Source organism: Branchiostoma floridae, chromosome 11 (genome assembly GCF_000003815.2).
Source record: "Branchiostoma floridae strain S238N-H82 chromosome 11, Bfl_VNyyK, whole genome shotgun sequence".
Classification (NCBI taxonomy): Eukaryota; Metazoa; Chordata; class Leptocardii; order Amphioxiformes; family Branchiostomatidae; genus Branchiostoma; species Branchiostoma floridae.
This window is the reverse complement of record NC_049989.1, coordinates 11,011,482-11,032,614: the sequence shown is the minus strand read 5'-3', so window position 1 is coordinate 11,032,614 and position 21,133 is coordinate 11,011,482. Positions and strand designations below refer to the sequence as shown.

General features: G+C 38.8%; 1 protein-coding gene across 10 annotated transcripts in view; it reads left to right on the top strand.

Annotated features, from left to right (window-relative positions):
* Nucleotides 1-21,133, top strand: part of LOC118426052 (small G protein signaling modulator 2-like) — a 79,342-nt gene that overhangs the window by 32,911 nt on the left and 25,298 nt on the right. For 8 of the 10 annotated variants that reach the window (XM_035835299.1, XM_035835294.1, XM_035835297.1 and 5 more), the window contains exons 4-9: nt 8,869-9,031; nt 10,816-10,980; nt 18,182-18,249; nt 18,719-18,870; nt 20,077-20,214; nt 20,877-21,007. In XM_035835299.1, coding sequence (XP_035691192.1) covers nt 8,869-9,031; nt 10,816-10,980; nt 18,182-18,249; nt 18,719-18,870; nt 20,077-20,214; nt 20,877-21,007 — 817 coding nt within the window. The remainder of the gene's footprint in view (nt 1-8,868; nt 9,032-10,815; nt 10,981-18,181; nt 18,250-18,718; nt 18,871-20,076; nt 20,215-20,876; nt 21,008-21,133) is intronic. The other 2 variants (XM_035835296.1, XM_035835298.1) reach the window with 1 other exon arrangement.

Below are 21,133 nucleotides of genomic sequence, written 5' to 3'. Positions count from 1 at the left end.
CCCTGCTGTACGTTTGCACCCACAAAGGTATTTATATTTATGAGCCAGCACACTATCAACAGAGTTTCTAATCTCTTCCTGTATCAGGAGGAAGCAGTTCTTTGTCAAACAATATACAGGAATTGCTTCTATGTTATAATTGATGTGTGTAGAATTTGTTTTCTTGTATTTTTTGCCATCATGACAAAAAATGTGATAAACATGTCAAATGATGGTGAAAATATACACACGTAGAAAGCTCGCACATAGTCTCTGATATATCAAGGAAGTATAATTTAATAGCTTCTACCAGCATCTGGGATTATATCCCTGTCATATTGTAAATTTGAAGAAATTCAGCAATGTCATAATCCTTAATGCAACAGCTGAGGATTATGATAAGGCAGCAATTCTATGTGCTTGTGAATTAAGGGAGCATGAAACGGTTTTGAGGCAATATAGTTTGGGGATTCAAAATGGTCTGCATTTTACAAAAGTCCTCTGCAAAATGTGGTACTCAATATAATCTCAGTATAGAATTCATATCAATGCTGAAAAAGAGTCAAGATTCATTGGTGGTATGACGACTAGTAACTGCCACAATAAAGGAAGGCCTTTTATAATTTAATATTTCTTGAGTTACTAATTAATCTGTGAAACCAGCCTACAGCCTGACCAAACTTTAGGTTTCATAGTTAAAGTTCATGATTTCAAAAGTCAAACTTTATAGATTGGCCTGTTTTGTAAATTATTATGAATTTCTCCCTGATTCTAGCTCAGATTCTGTAAAAAAATTTGGGTCTAGAGGCTCCCTGGTGTATGTTTTCCCATAAGGCAACAAACATGCACATAGCAGAAGATAAAAGACAAGAAACGAGATTATCTACTCTGGGACCTTTGATCTAACTTCCTGTCAGTGTGCCCTGACTTTCTTTTAATGTCTCCCAGGTTCCCAGTCCTATGTGGGAACTATTTTGACTTCAACTTCAACCTCCACGTCCCATCAGTCTGCAGTTATATCAATTTTTCCTTCAGTTCCTCTCACGTAAACCTTGGACCTAAAAGAGTATGAATGTAGACTGAAGGTGGACTTACTTGTGTCAGAGGGGGGAGTTACTCCCGGAGTAAGTCCACCCCATTTTGCCATGTTTGAGAACTTTCGGTGTTAGTTTTGGTGGACTATTATCCAGAGTATAAGGCCTTTACACCAATTTAGGCAGTAAGTCCATCTTCGGTCCTCCCTATGTGGGAACCATTTTGTCTTCAACTTCAACCATTTTGTCTTCAACACATTACAGCTGGTGTGTTACTCCGAAGGGCGGTTATACAGGCTATATTGATACAGATACAGAACCTCCACGTCCCATCAGTCTGCAGTTACACCAATTTTTTCCTAACCTTGGACCTAAAAGAGGATGAATGTAAACTGAAGGTGGACTTACTTGTGTCAGAGGGGGAATTACTCCCAGAGTAAGTCACCACATTTTGCCAATGGCAAATTGTTTGAGAACTATTGGTGTTAGTTTTGGTGGACTATTATCCAGAGTATAAGGCCTTTACACCAATTTAGGCAGTAAGTCCATCTTCAGTCCTCCCTGAGTAAGTCCATTTTCAGACGATTGGACTTACTGTGGGTGAAAAGAGGACTATGACTTGCAAAGGATTGCCACTTATCTGTACTAAAATTACACCAAAAACAAAACCTTAACCCAGAGATAATACTACTGCATGCTTCTCGAAGTGTTTCATCCACCCGTCCACACCACCATCCCTCTTTAGTCTCCATCATCCGACAATCAATAACCGGCTTACAAGTAATGCCAGGCGTGATTAAGAGTCACGCAGGTTACCGGAAAGGGGTCAGATGTTTCGAACTCTACCCCTATTCTTCAGCAGGGGAGCCACAAAGTCGATACCCCCATCTATTTCCTTCCACGGTGATTTGTATGAGTGGAAGAATTGTTACGTGTGCATTTGAGATGGACGCGTATTCGGCATGGATGACACAGAAAAGTCATGAAACAATTTATTACAGCAAATTTAAAGTAGCAACAAAATTATGATGTTGTTTGAAACACTGTACACAAATACTCTACCACAGGAGTCATTTAAAAGCATGACATTGTAATGCTAGTTCACGTTTATCCACGGGTTAACCTATATTTGTTGTTTATAGAAAAAAACAAGGTATTTGGGGATAGCAAGTTGACAGATGGTGCACGTGGTTTCAAACCGTACATTGAATATCTTGCAATTTAAAACATCTGTTGACTAGAGACTGTATCCTTAATTACCTTGTTTTTTTAACAACGGATATTAGTTACCCCACAAATAAAGGTGACATAGCATTGATTGTTTATTTTACAAGTTTTATTGTAATGGACACTCTCCTTATCATATTTTTACACCTTCTGTCTGTGGCTTATATTTCATTTTTGATTATTAAGAGTTTTGCTTTCAAAACATTAATTCCTATTATTCCATACCCTATAGCTTATACTTGATTTTAGCAGTCTTGTCACAGTTTGTCAATATTGTATTGTATTTTACTTTCAAGTGGCCCATCAATTCAGGTGTTGCTATATTTCATTGCCTGGGCAGGATGCCAGCTAAGAGGGGCCCTCAGACAGAACAGGTAGTACAAAGAACATGTAATACAACACCACTGCACATAGTACGAGTCAGCTAGTACCTAAAATAACCCAAGTAGCTTAGCTTTTGATGTTCAGTCACTGTGTACAATTTCTTGTATGCAGTCTTACAAGTTCATTAGGCAGTGTGAAAAGATTTTTGAATTATTTTTTACTTGGCTCCCTGTGTACAAACCTAGTGCACAAAAGACTGAAGGTTTAATTTTAACATTTATACTTTGAAGCATGATTATGAACAGAATATCACAAGTCAGATCCAAGTTCTCGATCGTCTCAGCCTTTTGTTCTTTAATTTTCTTCTCCTTCTTAATTTTGTGGCTTAAATACACCTTGTAAATCTCAGACCCCCAGGGAAAATGTGTGTGCTTTATTTTACTCAATTTACTCCATGCTGTTCAGTACCATTGTTGCATACAAAATATACCTGTTGCAGCACTCTTGCATTCAATTGGCATAGTGGCAATGTGTGGTTTAACAATATCTAGACCAATAGGGGCCCCTTCAGTAGAGTCAAGCACTTGAAGGTACAAAATTCAGATATGAAGGGTCTGTTGATAGAAAGTGGTCATTTTGATAAATCTTCAATCACCTAAGAAATATAATGCTAGTTCACCTTTATTCGTGGGGTAACCTTTATATGTTGTCTTTAATACCAGGGTATTTCAGGATATCAAGTTGACTGACGGTGATCTCAAACTGCATTATATTTTTAAAAAAAGCAATTTGAAACCATCAACGTGATACCCCTAAATATCCTGCTTTTTTAGGTACAACGGATATACAAACAAATGTAGACTAGGTTACCCCGCAAATAAGGGTGCATTAAAGAAATGCTCACATGCTGTGATAAAAATAGGCTTGTTTTATTGATTATATTGTGCTCTCAAGAATCTTTTGTGGGTCTTCATCGACCATACCTGAGGTTGCTGAGAGTTTCATGATGAAATTGCTATGCTATACATGTACATGTGAGCATTATGGGCTATATGCAAATGATGCCATATATTTCAACCCCAACCTTTACATACTCAAGCTCTAATGGATATCTTAAACCCAGTGTCACTCTAGCTAGTCACCTTTGGCATACTGAAGTAACAGTGTCATTTCAAAATAGAAACATGTCAGACTCTACTAGACGATGCCATCTTTCCAATTATATGGAGTTCTTCTTTGTACTATTTTTGTCAACCGTATGACATTTTAGCAAGAGCAAGAGTATTTTTAGAATGCTGAAGCAAATTCCTAATGTTTTCAAAATGAAAAAGTCACAGTGACTACTATTCCAACTTACCAATATGTTTACTAAGTTCTTTGGGATCAAATGACAATTTTCTACCAACTGTAAAACCCTAATGTCATCTTTTAGCAGAAAATTTGAACCAATCCTTCAAAGCATACTTAAGTGACTGATCTTTAAAACAGAAACATGTAGATAACTGTGTGCTTTTCAAATCCAGTTGCTACCAATTCATTATTTCTCATGGGTCAGATTTTCCATCAAGAAATGTCATTTAGAGATCTTTTATGTTTTAGCAACATTCTAAAAATAGAATTTCACATTGTCATGGTTTATATAACAGTGTGTTCTGCAACCTACATGTACATGATATCATGGCTGAGTCCTGTGGATTCCTATTAGCAATCTTTTGAGCTTTTACCCTTAGCAACATACTTAAAATAGAAACATTAAAAGAACCTACTGGCAAAAATGACTAAAATCATTTCACGCACAATCCTGAGTGGTTTCCAACTTGGGCATTAAACTTTGCAGAGATCACCTGCGGTGGTGCAAAATATCCACGGCACCTTTGAAGCTTTCAGAGCAATCACACAAGTGGCAGCTGTGTCTGATCATCTTGGCATAGACCAAAGCTTGGTTTAGCTCATGTAATCCTGTTCATGACTCTTTAGGAAGTAATTGGCCACATGGGTACAGTGTATGAGTGTGTGTATGACCTCTCTACCATGAAATCTAGACACCATGAATATCTTTGCATCATATTACTCCTGAACTTTGGAAATGTCTTAACAACAGAAATAAAAGACCCATTTCCCTCAAGCCTCCTCCGGGGAAACTAAATCTCTGAATTTACGATATGACATGCTTTTAGTTACAACAATTTTCATCAATCAATGACTGTTTTTGTAAAGGTACAGTACATACCTCCCAAATTTTTGATGTCTACCAGTACATCATCGTCAGGGGAATGACCTAGTCTCAGTTCTCGCGAGAGAACACGAGACTAGGTCAGGCTTGCGTGGATCATCTGCCCCCTCCCCCCGCCTCCTTACGGAGAAGGGGTAGGTAGCACTTGGGCAGCTCCCAACCCTCAGTCTGGTTCAACTTTGCAGCCTCTAGTTGAATGTGGATGGCCTCCTTAATCTTTCTATGTGCATTACGTGCTTCTAAGTCAATAATGTCTATGTTGTCCGAGATGGGCTTGGTGACGAGATTGGAGGTGGTGTTGGCTAATCGCGGATTTGCGATGAAAATTGTTGTAACTGTACACATACGTGACTGATGAACCTCTTCAACGACATGCTTTTAGATATCTTTTTTCTTGATATTTTTCCCAAGTGGAAGTTATTGGATGACTGTCATTTTCTTTTCCTATTTTCTTCAACCTTGAGTTGACTCTTGAAAGGTGAATGTTGCCTGGTACTCAGTGTTCTGAATGTCACTTCTGAAAGTCAAATCACTTAGCTGAATGCCACTCATTGAAAATCTACAAAGTACTTACAGATCCTTGTTGTCTAGCATTTCCCGTCATGTAATAACACAAGTTATGAAGAAACATTATGGAATATTTTCATGTGTTAAAACTGGGCTGTGATAAAATGGAACTTTGCTTTACAGGGAATACTGCTTCTGAAATAAATGTGTAAACTTTACCCAATGTCGCTCGTGTGCATCCTTGTGAATTATTTCCAGGAGATTCGTAAGTGCAACGTACATTTGACGATTTGATTTGAGTTACTGTACATGCAACTTTATGTTTACAAACTTCAGCCCTTGGTTAGCAAAATATATTTAGATTGTAAGAAATAACTCTTAGTCTTAGGTGATCCTATTGTTTCTGTCAGTGTAAGATTAGAAGAACACTAGACTGTCCATATAAAATTGTATCAAAATGAATACAGTCTGTTATGTGATCCTGTAAACTAAAGTTCCCCTGTCTAACTTACAGGTTTGCTTTAAATTTATGAATAATCTTTGACTTCTAAAGTTCTAGCTAATATCAGTAAGCTGCACATAAGTGGAACTAATTGAGTCATAAATTCCCTTGCTGTTCTTGATCCAGGGTCTCCTGATTGTCCAGCACATATCCCTTACGCCCCCTTCTAGATTTATCAGTCTGAGACAACCTTAATTCTAGTTGTAATAGTTACTTGTAATGACTGATTTTATCATTGAAAGCACAGATTAAAACAAACTGTGTCATCTGATGTTACATTGACAAAGTACACAATCATGAAAATGTCTTACTCTGTTTTTGGGATGGACACTGTTTACTGTAAATGCAGTTAAGTTTGCAGGGATTTAATTTTGCGGTAGCGTGAAAAATGACTTTTCGCGGTGGTTTTAAGTTTGTGGCAGCACCATACACTGTAGTCTCTTACTGCCATAAAAAAATGTTCACTGTGGTTTTAACCACTACAAAAACTGCGAACATTAAACCACTGCAAAAGTTTCTGCATTTACAGTAATATTCAGAGTCACAGACCATTGATTTTGTCATGGTAGTATGCAAAGAGAGCCATGGACAAGTGCCAAGAGAGACACTATGCTGATACACTTGAAATGTATTGCAACAGACAAGCAACTTTTTCTAAAACTATGAATTGATTGTTTTGATTCATTAATCAATTTTTAGTCAAAGTAAAGAAATAAATTTGGCAAGACTATGTGTATTGTTAGAAGTGGTAGTTTAGCCATTGCCTTTGTCAAGAGGTTTTACTTAAATAATAATAGATGTGACCAAGAACTTTCAAATTTATGCATTCGATATGAGAGGGCATTTGGAATTTCAACTAACAGTTTGGTTCCAAACATTCAGGAATCCTTAAGGAAATAAAAATTTAAAGCCAAATGGAAAATTAAATCAATCTATAACATGACTATGAAAACAATTCATCACAGAAAAAAAGTTGGTCAGCAGCATATCAAGCATTGATATATGACTATGAAAACAATTCATCACTGAAAAAAGTTGGTCAGCAGCATATCAAGCATTAATAGAGGAGATCCATTCAATGGCTTTTGAACACTTACAGTGGACTAGCCCCCTGCTGTAGTGCTTGCAACCATGTATGGCCTCAGGGCTGGGCCTTTTGTATCTCACTGATGTATAGGCAACTTAAGCATTAGGTCAGCTTTGAATTGCTGTCATTAGAATCAATTTGACATTAAGTGGGAAGATGTATTAAACAATACAACACTTTACTTGACCTTAGTGTGCAAATCCCTGGCATGTATTAGTATTAGCCAGTCTGCTTGTCACTTTTGCCAAGTATTCAGGGGACTGTGCTGTTTAATAGGAAATTGTGTGTCAGAGATAACAGACTGTCCCTAGCTTCTAAAGGACATAGCGACAGATGTCTTTGGCTGATAAGCTTACAGGACACCCACACGTGACATTAGGGATGGACTACTTTATGGAAGGCTCCTAGATAATGACAGTTCACTTAGAGAGCATGGAAGATATACAGTGTGTTTTAGTTCAGTGAAAATCTTGACAAGTGCTTCAAAAAGTTTTTGCAAGTTTGCTCAAAGAATAATATTTCTGTACAACAATTTTGTGGACTCAATTCTACATTTTGTTAACCATTTTGTAGCTATGAATTCCAGATGAACTCTTTAATTCTGGAAAACCTTAATATTTTCAAAATAGATAAACCAGATGAATTAATATTTGTTGGTATGATATATCAAAGGATGATGAATTTGATGTCTCCATGAAGAAGGCCAATTCTGCAGAACTCTGCAGGATTCTGCAAAAAGTCAATTTGGGAACCTGAGCCAGAATTCTGCAGACCTTTCCTCATAGAGACATCTAATTGCAACTTACGTATTCAGCATCCTTTGATATATCATACTTACAAACATTAATTCATCTGGTTAATCTATTTTGAAATTATTAAGGCTTGTCCGGAATCATACTGTTGCCTGTTGATTGTGTTTATTCTGCCCATATCCTTCCAAAAGATTTGTTTCATGTGCTACTTGTTTGGTCCATTTGTGTTTCCATCAGATAGCTGACCTTTACAGCAGTTATGTATTCAGAACCTTGGACAGGCTGACCTTTTGGTCAGTCTTTGAAGGTCTGCAGCCTTCCAACTAATTCATGTGCCAGAAAATAGCTTCAGGATATTCTTGTAGACATAACACCTGTTAAAGGTTACTTCATCATCTGATAAAATTATTGTGGCAAATTTGGAGGAAAGTCATATTTTTGTGATGTGAAATAAATTGTAAGAGGATAAGATTTTCTCATAAAACATGGCTGGATTTGGAGGTATGAAAAGTAATGTAATTCATGGCCTGTAGAAAATAGTGATAAACAAAAATTAGTTAGGCAGATGGCAGTTGCTGATTTATTGTTATTGATTTATAGGTTGATTGACTGATGATCAATTGATTTTTTCCTGCAGCTACTGTGGAAGCTTGCTTCTTCCTAGCCCTACAGAGCATAGTTGTTGATTCAACATATGATTGATTGTTGTAATTGCTTCAATGATTGATTGCTTGATTTTCTTTCAACATGTTTGCTCAGTGCAAGGCTATTGACCAGTTCTAGGCACTGAACTACGCTCACTGTGGCAGCATCTCTTCTCCCTAATACCCCTGTCACATTATCCACGATCTTCGGGCGCATCGATGGAAGATCGGCCATATTTAAGATCAACAGAGGGTTGCGCATATTTTTCACCTGAAAACCGTCCCTGTCACATATAAGCTATAGTTTGTACCTTGTACAATTGTTGTGCAATAAAGTTATTATCATAAGCAAGGCTCGGGCGATGGCCACAGAATCGTTGTCCGATCGATTTTCCCCAAATGTGACAGGGGTATAAGTCAGAAACATCGAGCTTCAGCAAGTTCGACTAACTGACTAAATAAGCAAAGCCAGGTCACAAGATCGGTAATACGGCAAGCGGATTCGAACTCAAGGCAAACACGCTGCCACTGCGCCACGCGAGCTCATCTCTGATTGTTTTGTTTTTCATTTTCCTCCAGCTGCTGTAGAAGCGTGTCTCCTCCATGGGCTGAAGAAACGCACCATCTCCTTCCTGAGCGGCAACACGGCTGCAGCCCTCATCAACAAGGTCGGGAAGGACTTCCAGCCGGCCGCAGACCTCGCCAAGAAGTGTCAGGAGATCGAGCTAGAGAACGAGAAAAAGTAAGATCATGTTACAATTTTAAGACTTTCTATCCATACACAAAATAAAGCGCTTACCAACAAGCTTTCGATCAGTCCTCTGATCCTTATGAAGTTGAAATGACCCAAAGCTTACGTCACACATCCGGAATGGAAGTGTGACGTCAGCAAAGGGTCTCAAAAGAAATGATAAAAAAATAAGGTCTACGTTAGGCCACGCCAATTTTATTTGTTTCTTCTCAGATTTCCCTGTCCATTTCTTTTCATTTCCAAAAAAAGCCACGATGAAAAATTAATACAGGTTTTGCTATGATCACAAACCTGTAAATATTACCAATCAGAGCCACGTACACATATTTCCAGTCTGAAAACAATCATGAATGCCTTTTATTCAGAACGCTAGTAACAAAAAAAATCAAAAGAAGGGATTCATTGTATAAAACATGCAATTAGACTTAGAGCTGTTTTTTTGTGTAATTTTAAGCCGTATATCTTCACCTCAGACCTTTTGAAAAATAAATGATACTAGGTCTTGACTATACGTCTATCTAAAATAAATTGCTTATTAAGTCCTAGTTTAAAAGATATATCATTAAGAAAGAGGCCAGCAACCCACTGCGCTAATGATTGTAGATAGTTGTCTCTCTAATTAGTCCCTGTAGTTTATGGAACTGGCATTAGGCAAATTGCCAGTGGAATAAAGTGGTGCAATGTTATGGAGCTCTGGATCCATACTGCAGGGCTCGAAATACTTTTTCCTGCATACCTGCACTGGTGCAGGTAACATTGATAATTACCTGCACCAGACAAACTTTACCTTCACAAGTCTGAATTTAGAAATTATGGATCATATTCAAATTGTTCAGAAACCATTTGCTATATTTTCTTTTATACTTTACAGGCAGTAACAGTCAATGCTGCTAATAACAATTCATTTACACCTACATCATAGGAAATTTATGTATAAAACCCAGTACATGGACCAGTGCAGGTTAGGTGCAGGTTGACACCTGAAATACCTACACAGCTCGAATTTTACCTGCACTATCCTGCATATGCAGGTGGTATTTCGATTACTGCAAAAATCTTTTAAGCATTGGTCCAAACTATGCACCAGTACAGTATAATTATGTTTCTTTTAACAGTAGAATTATGACTGTGTGACGTCTCATGTGAAGAGGGCTGTATCTTGCACAATCCAGCTAATGTCTAAACAGAAGTGGGCTGAATGCACTGATTGCAGCGGCCCGACTAACAAAATCATTACAAAAAAAACGACTCTATACTGTCAACAAAACTCTGTCTACTTATCGGGAAATATCTAAAGTTTCATTTTCATAGACAGTACTAATCATATGTTGTTTATCTATTGTCGTTTTTCTACTCAACAACCAATTTTTGTAGTGTTTTATGGAGCTTTCTTGGCAGCTGTGTGACTGCTTGATACACAGAATACAATATTCTGCATTTTTGCCCAAATGTTCCGTTTTTTAGTAACACTACTTTACCTTTATCCGTGGGGTACCCCATTATCCGTTGTTTTTAAAAACAGGGTATTAAGGGTTATCAAGTTGATGGACATTGCAATGTTTTGAAAAAAAAAAATATTTTGAAAATTTAACATGTTGAAAACCACCATCTGTGTACATCTGTGTACTGCAAACACCAAGCTTTTAAAACAAAGAATGTAACATGTTAACCAACAGATAAAGGTGAACTAACGTTAATTGTTTTGAAATAGATAATTGATTTCTACTACTAACCAAGATGCATTCCTTTTTCAATTTTTATTTTAATTTTTGCAGAAGACTGGCCAACCTGGGGATCACCAACATTGGGAACGAGATACTGAAGAGACAGAACAGCTTCACGGGTAGCGCCCAGGCCCAGAACAAGTACCTGTGGTCCCGCATGGCACTGTACAATAAAGTACTGGCCAGGATTGTGGAATACCTGACAGAAAATAGCAGGTACGTTGCTAAATTGTTTGTATTCCTTTAAACGTAAGGCTCAGTGGTGTTAAACGACTAAGAAAAAAGGCTAATAGACAAGAGATCAAGAGGACACTGATTTGGTTCCTGACAGTTGTTGGTAAGACATTGGCACTTAACACAACTTTCCTCACTCCGTCCATGTGTAAAAATGAATACCTGATTAAGGTTGGGAAGGTAAAAGAGAGTAGAAAAGAGGGATGGGCCCCACTTCCAATACCAAGCTCTACACACCGTGTATATCTATCCACTCTCAACTATGGCCTGAACAAGGCTATGACTTTTTTATACATTAGGTTATTATACTTTGCCTCTCATTGCACTATAGTCTAGAATAGATAACATTCTACTGGCCAGGATAGTGGGATAGTCCTGACAAGAAATAGCAGTCTGCAATTATAGTTTTATAATGTTTGTCATTGACAGTCAATATGCAGTGAATATCAGCCTGGGTGCCATCTTATTTTGCTTACCCCATGGACAATTCTTATATGAAGAAAAATATTCTTGCAGGAAGAAAAATTTAATTGAGAATAAAATTCAAGCAAAACGAGAAACCACAAAATTATTTTTAGACATTTAAGCAAAATCTTCTTATTTTTTCTTAGGGTGCACCAATTTAATTTCTTGGTTCACGGATTTTTTCATGAAAAATATGGAGCGAAAGGGCGAAATAAAAATAAAAATAAAAATTGTAAAATGGTTGGGATAAAGGTAACGGCTAATCCAAAACATAAAGAAAAAAAGTTTTCAGCTTGAAAAAAAGTACAAAAACACTATTATTGTACAGTAACAGCACCTGTACCCACACTTCAAGGAGCTTATAATATAAAGGCTAATTTGCTACACCAGAAAGTTGGTGAATGGTTTCAGTAATGGTGAAAATTTGCTGAATGGTAATTTTTATTTTTATTTTTTTTTCCAAAAAATAGGAGCGAGCGAATCCGTGAACCAAGAAATTAAATTGGTGTGGCCTTATAATGCAAGAAAAAAATTCTTCAAATTCTTGTTTTTTTCTTAGCAGGTTCAACTCGTAAGACATACAAGATTTTTTTTTCTTCCTGGAAGATAAATTTTCTGTGAGGAAGCAAAACAAGATAAACAAGAAAAAGCATTTTAAGAAATACAAGAAAACAAATCTCAAATTTTCTCAAAAACTTGACAAGCAAAAATTTGCTTGCCCCATGGACAAGCACATTTTTCTAAGATTTCTTGGGGACAGAATAATTTTCTTCCTGGAAGAAAAATTTTCTGTGAGGAAGCAAAACAAGATAAACAAGAAAAATCATTTTTGATACTTGATGCCAGGATTCTCTCAGCAAGTATAAAGTAAGAGTATAGGAGCCCAGGTAGTAAATATTGGCACCCAGGTTTACCAAAGATGAAAATCAATTTTGTTGCTGAAAATGTGAAATAGATATTGCATACACAGCAATAATATGCACAGCTATGCCATGAAAGTAATATCTGATAGCCATAGAAGTGTTGATTTGACTATAGATCATACATGTTATTGGACATAGTGATAGTCAAACTGAAATCAGCTCACACGTACAAAGCACATTAAGCCATGACCACAACAATTTGCTGTATAGCTTAATATTCCTCCATTGCACATTAGAATAGCCAAGGTAAAATACCTAGCCATGTTATAACTGATATATGATAGTTGTAAATTTCAGATGGCCAAAATGAAAACATGTTATAGATGGTTTTAATACAACATATTCCTGTTGCTTGTGCCTTCCTGTATATCATGCTACAATTATGATTATTTATAGCAGTAAGGAAAATAGCTTGTTGCCAATGGTCCTGATTATATTTATTATAACTGTAGAAGTGACAGGTATGCTACATGCAATATTGAGTGAAAATACAGTCAAATGATAACAAATTTCGGTCATTTATATTACATTGCTTGAGGGTTTGAAATGAATTTCAGATATTGTTGGGTACTTTGACATGAATTCAGGTTGCAAAGAATAGCTAAATGTAAGTGTGATTTCAGCCAACATATCTTTTGTGGCAACAAACTCATGTGTAAACTTTATGTGTGATGAGAATAGTGTGATAAAAGTTGCTTCTTATGGGTTATAACTTTATCAATGGTTTATTCAAACATATACATATACATACATACATGGACATACTAAAACAACGTTGCAGCCTTTCATACAATGCTGTAAAACTGGCTGAATTACGTTAGTTTTAGTCTTAAAAGCATCTTAATATATACAACATAACATATTTAACAATAATTGATGCACACAAAGGCTTACATGAGCAGTAATCGAGATTCCATGTAGTAGTCATGTGACTATAAACAGGCTATAAATCAGTATTTAAGAGTGTGGACAAGTATGGAATAGCACTGTTTCTGTACCTATCATGTCTGGCAAAAGGTATGCTAAGCTCGAGCCCTCGTTTTAAGTCTCTGTTGTGAACTTCATTACGGGTAGCTGGCAACCAGCTTCGAAAAATGGGTGAATTAAACATGGATTTTGCGAACTTAAGACATAGAAATTCTCTTCTTGCTTTTAAAGTGTTCATATTTAGCCTACATAGAGCTTCGGTATAACAAGTATATTCGCTGCCCAGAATGATTCTTAGCGCACGCTTTTGTATGCGTTCTAATGCATCCGATTGTTGACATGTTAAACCTGGATGCCATACTGGGGCCGCATATTCCATGATAGGTCGGACATATAATAGGTAAATCTCACAGAGATCTTCAGTGCAGACACCAAAGCGTTTTAGTTTTTTAAGCAAAAAAAGGCGACAGCTTCCTTTTTTTATAATGACGTTAGTATGCTTTCCCCATTTCAAGTCCGCAGACATCCAGATACCTAGTATACAGGCCTCTTCAGTGTACTCCAAGGCTTTGCCATTCAGTAATAACACAGGGGGTAGAGGAGGATCCTTCATGAAGGAAATACACATTAATTTACACTTATCATCGTTCAATGTCATACGGTTTTCGGATGACCATGTATCTAGTTGGTTAATTGTTGTCTGCATTGAGCTCTCTTCACTGAATAATCTACTCTCTTTTAACGACAGATCATCAACATACTTCCATCTATCCAGAAAAAATTGCATTGCATCATTCACATATACTAGAAACAGGATCGGCCCTAGTTTTGTCCCCTGTGGGACACCAGAGGCAATTTTTTCCCAACTGGAAATAACGCCTCGGTACCGGACGCATTGAGTACGCTCAGTCAGAAAATCACAAAGCCATGGTAAAATACAAGTACGCACACCACATGTTAACAATTTACGGATTAAGATAGTATGATCAATTCTATCAAACGCTTTGCTAAAATCAGTCAGCAAAACAGTCTGGATGCTTTTAGGGGTCTCAGCACCGCGAAGAATTGAATCAATCATACTAATCAAGTAGTGGACAGATGAGCGCCCTTTTCTACTGCCATATTGGTTTGGATCCAGAATTTTGTCAATGTCTTGGAAAATCCATTTTGAAATGAACGATTCAAACGTTTTCATAAAAACAGAAGTAAGTGATATTGGTCTTAGATGCTCTACTGACGCCGGGACTTTCTTTGGAATTGGGGCAATAATGGCTTCTTTCCATTGTTTGGGAACACGTCCCTCTTCCAATGAGCAGTTGAAAATATGGGCAAGAATTTCACTAAATTCGACAGCAAATGTTTTGACAATTTTCGGGGAAATGTTATCAGGGCCGCAACTTTTCCTGGCATCAAGGCGCTTCAAGATTTCATGAACCTCATATGAATGTATATGCGGAGGTTTGGAAGGAGAAGGCAGGTAAGATGGCAATGACTCAAGATCAAGGCATGGAAGTTCGTTAACAATGTCAGAAAAGTGATGATTGATTACATTAGCAATATCGCTGTCAGTCAGAGGAGTGCTGCTGGGCACAGACACTGATACACTCCGCTTGGAATTTAGTGTGTTGCGTAGACACGCGTGCCACCTGGCCGGATTCTCCTTCTTTAACACTTGGATCTTACAAACATAATATCTTTTCCTTGCCTTAATACACAGTCGATTTACACTGTTTCTTAGCTTTCTATACCATGCCATATTTCCAGAGTGAAAAGCTTGCTGTCTCTTCTTAATAAGTGATTTGATATGGGGAGTAATCCATTCCTTATCAGTATTGTGTTTAACGACAGATTTCATAGGGAAATGATGGTCTATTCTACTTTGGAGAGTTTCATAGAAAATATTAGCTTTAGTTTGGATGTCGTGGGCATCAAAAACTTCAATCCACGGGTGGGAGGAAATCCACCGTCCAAAAGAGCGGACCTCGGAGTCCTTAAAAGGGCGAATTTTTGACTTCGTTTTCGTATTGATAGCTTTGTAGTCACTGGGAAACCATAACACAGTATTGTGGTCGCTCATTCCTAAGGGCTCCTCAATCCTAGGAATTTGGTAAAATGGCTTCAAATTGGTAATAATTAAATCAAGAATGGCTTCTCCCCTAGTAGGCTGTCTGACCAGCTGTTTTAGCTGGGCTCCATTAAGAATATTGCTAATATCACATCGATTAAAATCTCCTAAAACACAAATTCCTGCAAGTGGGTACCTAGTATTAATCTTATCAATGCTATCAATAATATGTCTACGTAACAATTCTTGGCTGGGTGACGCCGGAGGATTATAAACAGCACAAATGGCAATATTTGCAATGGAACGTGGTAGCCAAAAGGGCTTAGCCCATACCCACAGACATTCAAGTTCTGTAGGTATTTCTATGAAGTCTATGATCTCAGCATGTATGGAATCATTAACATATATAGCAACACCCCCACCACGGCTTTCCTTACGACATTTAGAGAAAAGGTTAAAGCCATCAATATGTGTACATTCCGGAGGGTGTTCATGAGTAAACCAAGTTTCAGAAATTACGGCTATATCAATCCCATAACTATTCAACGAATCAGACAAATCATCCATCTTATTCAACAATGATCGAGCATTACTAAGCAAAAAAGATGGAAGACTTCTAGTACTTAGTCCCACATTGTCTCGGCCAGTCTCAGCAGCCGTGTCTGCTCTGCCGTGCGGACCTTCCATCTGCTGCTGGGGGCTCCCCGTCCTCGAAAATCCACCGATGCTGTAGTCCTCGTGGCGTCGGAGTAAGACGTTCCAAGGCGGACTCTGGGTTGGTTCTCGCCCCTGATGAAACTAATCAGGTTTCTGGCCAGCTGAATAGTTCCCTGACTGTTCAGGTGTACACCATCATGGCATATGTAGTAGGGTCCGATGTTACTATTGTCAATGAAATTCCAGTCATTTGCCTTGCACATTCTTGCCAATCCCAGGTTGATCAGGTGAGTCCGTTCAGGGTCCGTGTCTGCCCGCGAGATAACACCGGATACCGCGATCCTCCGCACACCTGTGTCCTGTAGAGTTGACGACAGGTTGCGTGTTTTCTCAATAATCACTTGAACGGAGTCACTACTGTTGTTGGTACCAGCGTGTAGGATAACAGTGTCGGGAGTTTCAGACGACACAATTCTGCTAGACGGGGACATCAGCTGTTCAACACGAGCACCGCGGTGTGTGAAGCATTTCACATTCCTGTTCTTAGACATTTTACTCGGCTTCAGACCTTTGATCATAGAATCTCCAATGATCACAGTTTTCTTCGGTGCCTTGGTCTTGTAGAATTGTCGTTGTTGTTGTTTCCTATATGACGCAATCTGGTTATGTTGATCGGCTGGGCTTGCGTCACATTCTTCCGAGGGCGTTTCCTGTTCACCGTCGGTGCAATCTAGGAGTGAAAATCTGTTAGATGTTCTGAAAGTTTCCTCAGTAGCACTCCGCTTGTCCTGTCGCCGTGGTGCTTGGCCTCCCTTCACCTGTCGCCATTCAGAGGAACTATCTCCATCGATCTTCTCGTCAGTAAGTACCTGGATGACTTTTAGAAGAGAGGCATTTTCATCTCGGAGCCTCTGAACCTCCCGAGTCAGATCATCCTGGAAGTCATTTTCATTCCGTCCGTTTGCAGGTGCTAGGTCTTCAAGCTTCTTTAACCTCTCAGCTAGACTCTTAACGGTCTCTGGGAGCATTCTACACGGCCCACATATACATCGCAGGTGATTGGAATGCGGTTCGCATACCTGCGACAGGTGGTTTGATTCGGAACTGTTTGTTGTTCCACAGAGAAAACAAACATTGGAAGGAGCTGGATCTGGGTCATCCTCGGGTATGACAATCATATCGGGTGCCTTCCTCGTTGACGATGTAGAATCTTCACTATCATGTGTCAGACCGGTATCCTGGCAGGGACGTATACAGTCCTTCAGTTCTTTGCTGACTTCACCAGAATTTGTGAAATTAAACAACGCAATGATGTCTTTAATGAGGGTAAAACGCTGGAAGGTGTTCTTGTTGCGCCTCACTAACCTGCCATCAGAAAGGTCATCAGGTTTGCTAGGAAGTCGATCGATGCTGTCAAATAACTCCTGGCGTACCTGCTTCAATGCTTCCAGGGTGTGGGGGGCATTGTCTGTTGCAATTTCGGCGATCCGATCTGCCTGCCAGGGTGGATTGTCTTGGTGACTTTCAAACTGCGACAGTCTGTCCAGGATTTTGTCTTTCAAGCTGCTTACAAGTCCAAGGGCTGCCATCGCTGCGTTACTACGTTCACGATCTTCCGGCGTCCTTCCTTCCTTCCTTCCTTCCGTTGCGTCAGTTATGGGAAGGCTCCTCCTCAAGACTTCAGACGCTGTACAGGATCGGCTCAAGGTGTTGCAACATACAATAAAGGACAATAAAAAGAATCAGGACAAACGAATGAATAGATCGCGATTGGTTGAGAAAATCGCAAAGTGCAAAATCGACGCTAGTCGGCTGGCCTTTGTTTACACTGATACCGTGAGTAGACAAAGGGAAGCCGGCTTGCCCTCCCCAGCTGCCGGTGTCGTCGCTATAACCTCGAAAATTTCGTACAAGGACGAACGAAATTCACACAAAACAGCGATCGGGATGTTCCACAACTATAACAACGCAAGTTAGATAGTTGATGACGATAGGATGACTTAGTTGTTACAAAATATGGGCAGTTTTACGAAGATTTCTCGAGAGCGAGTTCACGACATGACCAGCTTCGAGAAGCGCCACCTACCACCTACACAACTTTGACATTGATTGATTGATTGACAAGGATTTTTTTCTTTTGTTCCAGTAAATACTATGAAAGTAATGCATTACTAGCAGACCCAGTGGAAGGAACCATCTTAGCATCATTACTTGGTGAGTTTCCTTTTTTAAATCTGTATAGAAGTGTGTACCTTAAGGGGAAATAATTGCTGTTAGTCAAGACTTGTGCTTGAGAACTAGTCTTCATGTGCATCTTTTCTTGTAAGTTAGGAAAATACCACCGTATGACTAATTGTACTTAATATTAAATAATGATAGTTCACCTTTATCCATGCGTAACATAATGCTAGTTTACCTTTATCCACGGGGTAGCCTATATTCAATGTTTCCAGAAACAGAGTATTCAGGTATATCAAGTAGCAATATTTTCAAAGTATCGCAGTTTGAAACCACTTTTTTTTGTCTACCATAATTATAGCTAAAGATGGCAGACACTTTCTGAAAGCTTCTCACCAAGAACCTTCTATACTTATTATAGTCATGCAATGCATAACAGTTTGATTGTCAATGCTGAAATAATTTTAGTATTATCACAATGATGTATATCATTTGTCCCTCGAAGTTGGCCCGTGCGCACTTGACTTCTCCAAAGTGAAGACCCCCGACCACTACTGGACAGACCCCACTGCAGATGAGCTGGTCCAGAGACACAGAATACCCAACCAAGCCAACCTCAACGGGCCCCCCTCCCCCAACAGAAGACCACATCTCAAGGTCAGAGGCATAAACAAGCTAGACAACATACTCTAGCTTACTCTGGGTCATAACAAGCTATATTCTTAGCTCACTTTCTTTCCTAGAACAACATCGCTATGGAATAAGCTTCCACGGACTTGCTTCCCCATAGGGTACAATCTGAAAGTCAAAGATTAACAGACAACTTTCTTCACAATACAGTATTGTAACCCAAAATGCTTGAGTGGCTCCATGAGCCTTGTTTTGCGGTGAATCCTAAGTAAATAATAAAAAAAAAATGTTTCTTGGCAAAAATGGAGGAAAAGATTAAAATGACAACAGTGTGTATAGAGGGAAACTTGACACATTCAGTCCAGAAAACTGTGGATCATAATCAAGGCCCTGTTTTCACATTCATGTTGTGGTTCAGCAGTATTCTTTGATCCAACAAATAGAATTTGTGTAGCCTGAGGGTACTAAAAGTAGATTTGCTGAGGCAAGGTAATAAAACCCAACGAGCACTCATTGTATTTGTATAATAATTTGGAAATATAACAGACTTAAGATTTTTAAAGTACATGGATGTTTGAAAAGACTTTATCATTTGGTGGAAGGAAGTTGGCAGCCTTGTAATGTAAGGTGTAACTTTTCCATGAGCTTTTCCAATGAAATATCGTTTTAACTACAAATTCAGCACCCTGGACAGGGTAAGAATCAACTGTGCCGTATGTAGCTGTATCACATGTTACTGTGCCATATGTAACAAACATTCTCTTAGCCTATTACTGCCATATTGCCATTGCATATTGCTGCATGGATGCTATGAGGGTCACAACTGTCCAGAATTTTGGGCATCAAACCCCAAAACCTGACAGTAGGGAAGTAATAGGATTGTCTCAAAGACCTGACCCTCTGTCACAAGATGTAAATTTGCCTGCTTGGACAGAAAAAATGTCACCTTGTCCACTTAAAATGAATCCTGAATTTTTATTATGTAAAATTGATGAAATTTTATTTATCTTAAGCTTAAAATGATTCCACAAATTGAATGAATATTAACAGCATGGGCTTCCAAACAATAAGACTCATAAAAAATTAAAGCTGGAGACTGTCCTGGTAAGAAAGCTTATTAGTGAAATACATTAAAATCTGTAGTTCTGTAAACGTGTAAATATGTTGACATGTCCTATGAGAATCAAGTGAAGGACCAAGTATTTTTATGATTATTTCTATGCTTAATTTCAGATCATACGGATGGGATCGGGTGGACCAGATGATTTTGCCAACCGACTGCCGGTGTCTCCCAGAGACTATGTGGAATCTCTACACCAGAACTCCAGAACTACGCTCCTGTATGGCAAAAACAATGTTCTCGTGCAGCCCGTAAGTGTTGTCATACATATCTATTTGTCATAGTTGGGAATATTCCACCGGTCAAAACCATGGAGGGTTGTTGAGTGTAAAAAAAATATGATAGATGTTTCTTAGCATGAAAGTTCATCTGTGTGTCATTGGTAAATGACATTATGGATGAACTAAACTTTAACTAACCAACACTACAAATAAGTTGGGGCTGACCCCAAATTTTTAGCCGATTCTGTCAGCCTTGTTCACGGAATGTCTACTGTAGCTTCTGGAACGTGACGTCAGAGACACATGACTGCAGCAGAGGGTCATAAATACCAGACAACATGTGTCGCCCCTGTCACTATTCTGGCTACAGTTTTTTTTTTTTAGTACAGGCAAAAATCAATACATGCAAGATGTCATCCATAGAATTAATTCAGTGTGGCCTTACAATCTCTCTCCCTGACTATGATCTCTGCTGCTCTCACCTAAAAGGAAGACATGGAGCCCTGACCATGTGCCCACCTACCTGGAGAGAAAATCCTCTGGCAAGCACAAGTCCAGATTGACCATGGATGCTTTGGGGTGACATGTAGCTACAGGCGAAAATCAATGCATGTACAGATGTTATCCATGGAATAATGTAGTGTGGCTTACAATCTCTCTCCCTGACTATGATCTCTGCTGCTCTCACCTAGAAGGAAGACATGGAGCCCGTGCCAGGCTACCTCTCCCTGCACCAGACTGCCGACAACCTCACCATCAAGTGGACACCCAACCAGCTCATGAACGGCAGTATAGACAGCAACGAGGGAGACGCAGACAGAAGGTCAGGATAGGGCAGGGGGAGTTAGAATAAATCAAGAGCCTTAGATCTGACAGTCATAGATTTATATATAATTTAGATTTATCTTTGCCAGGCTACCTGACTAATAGACAATCTACATTCGTTGTT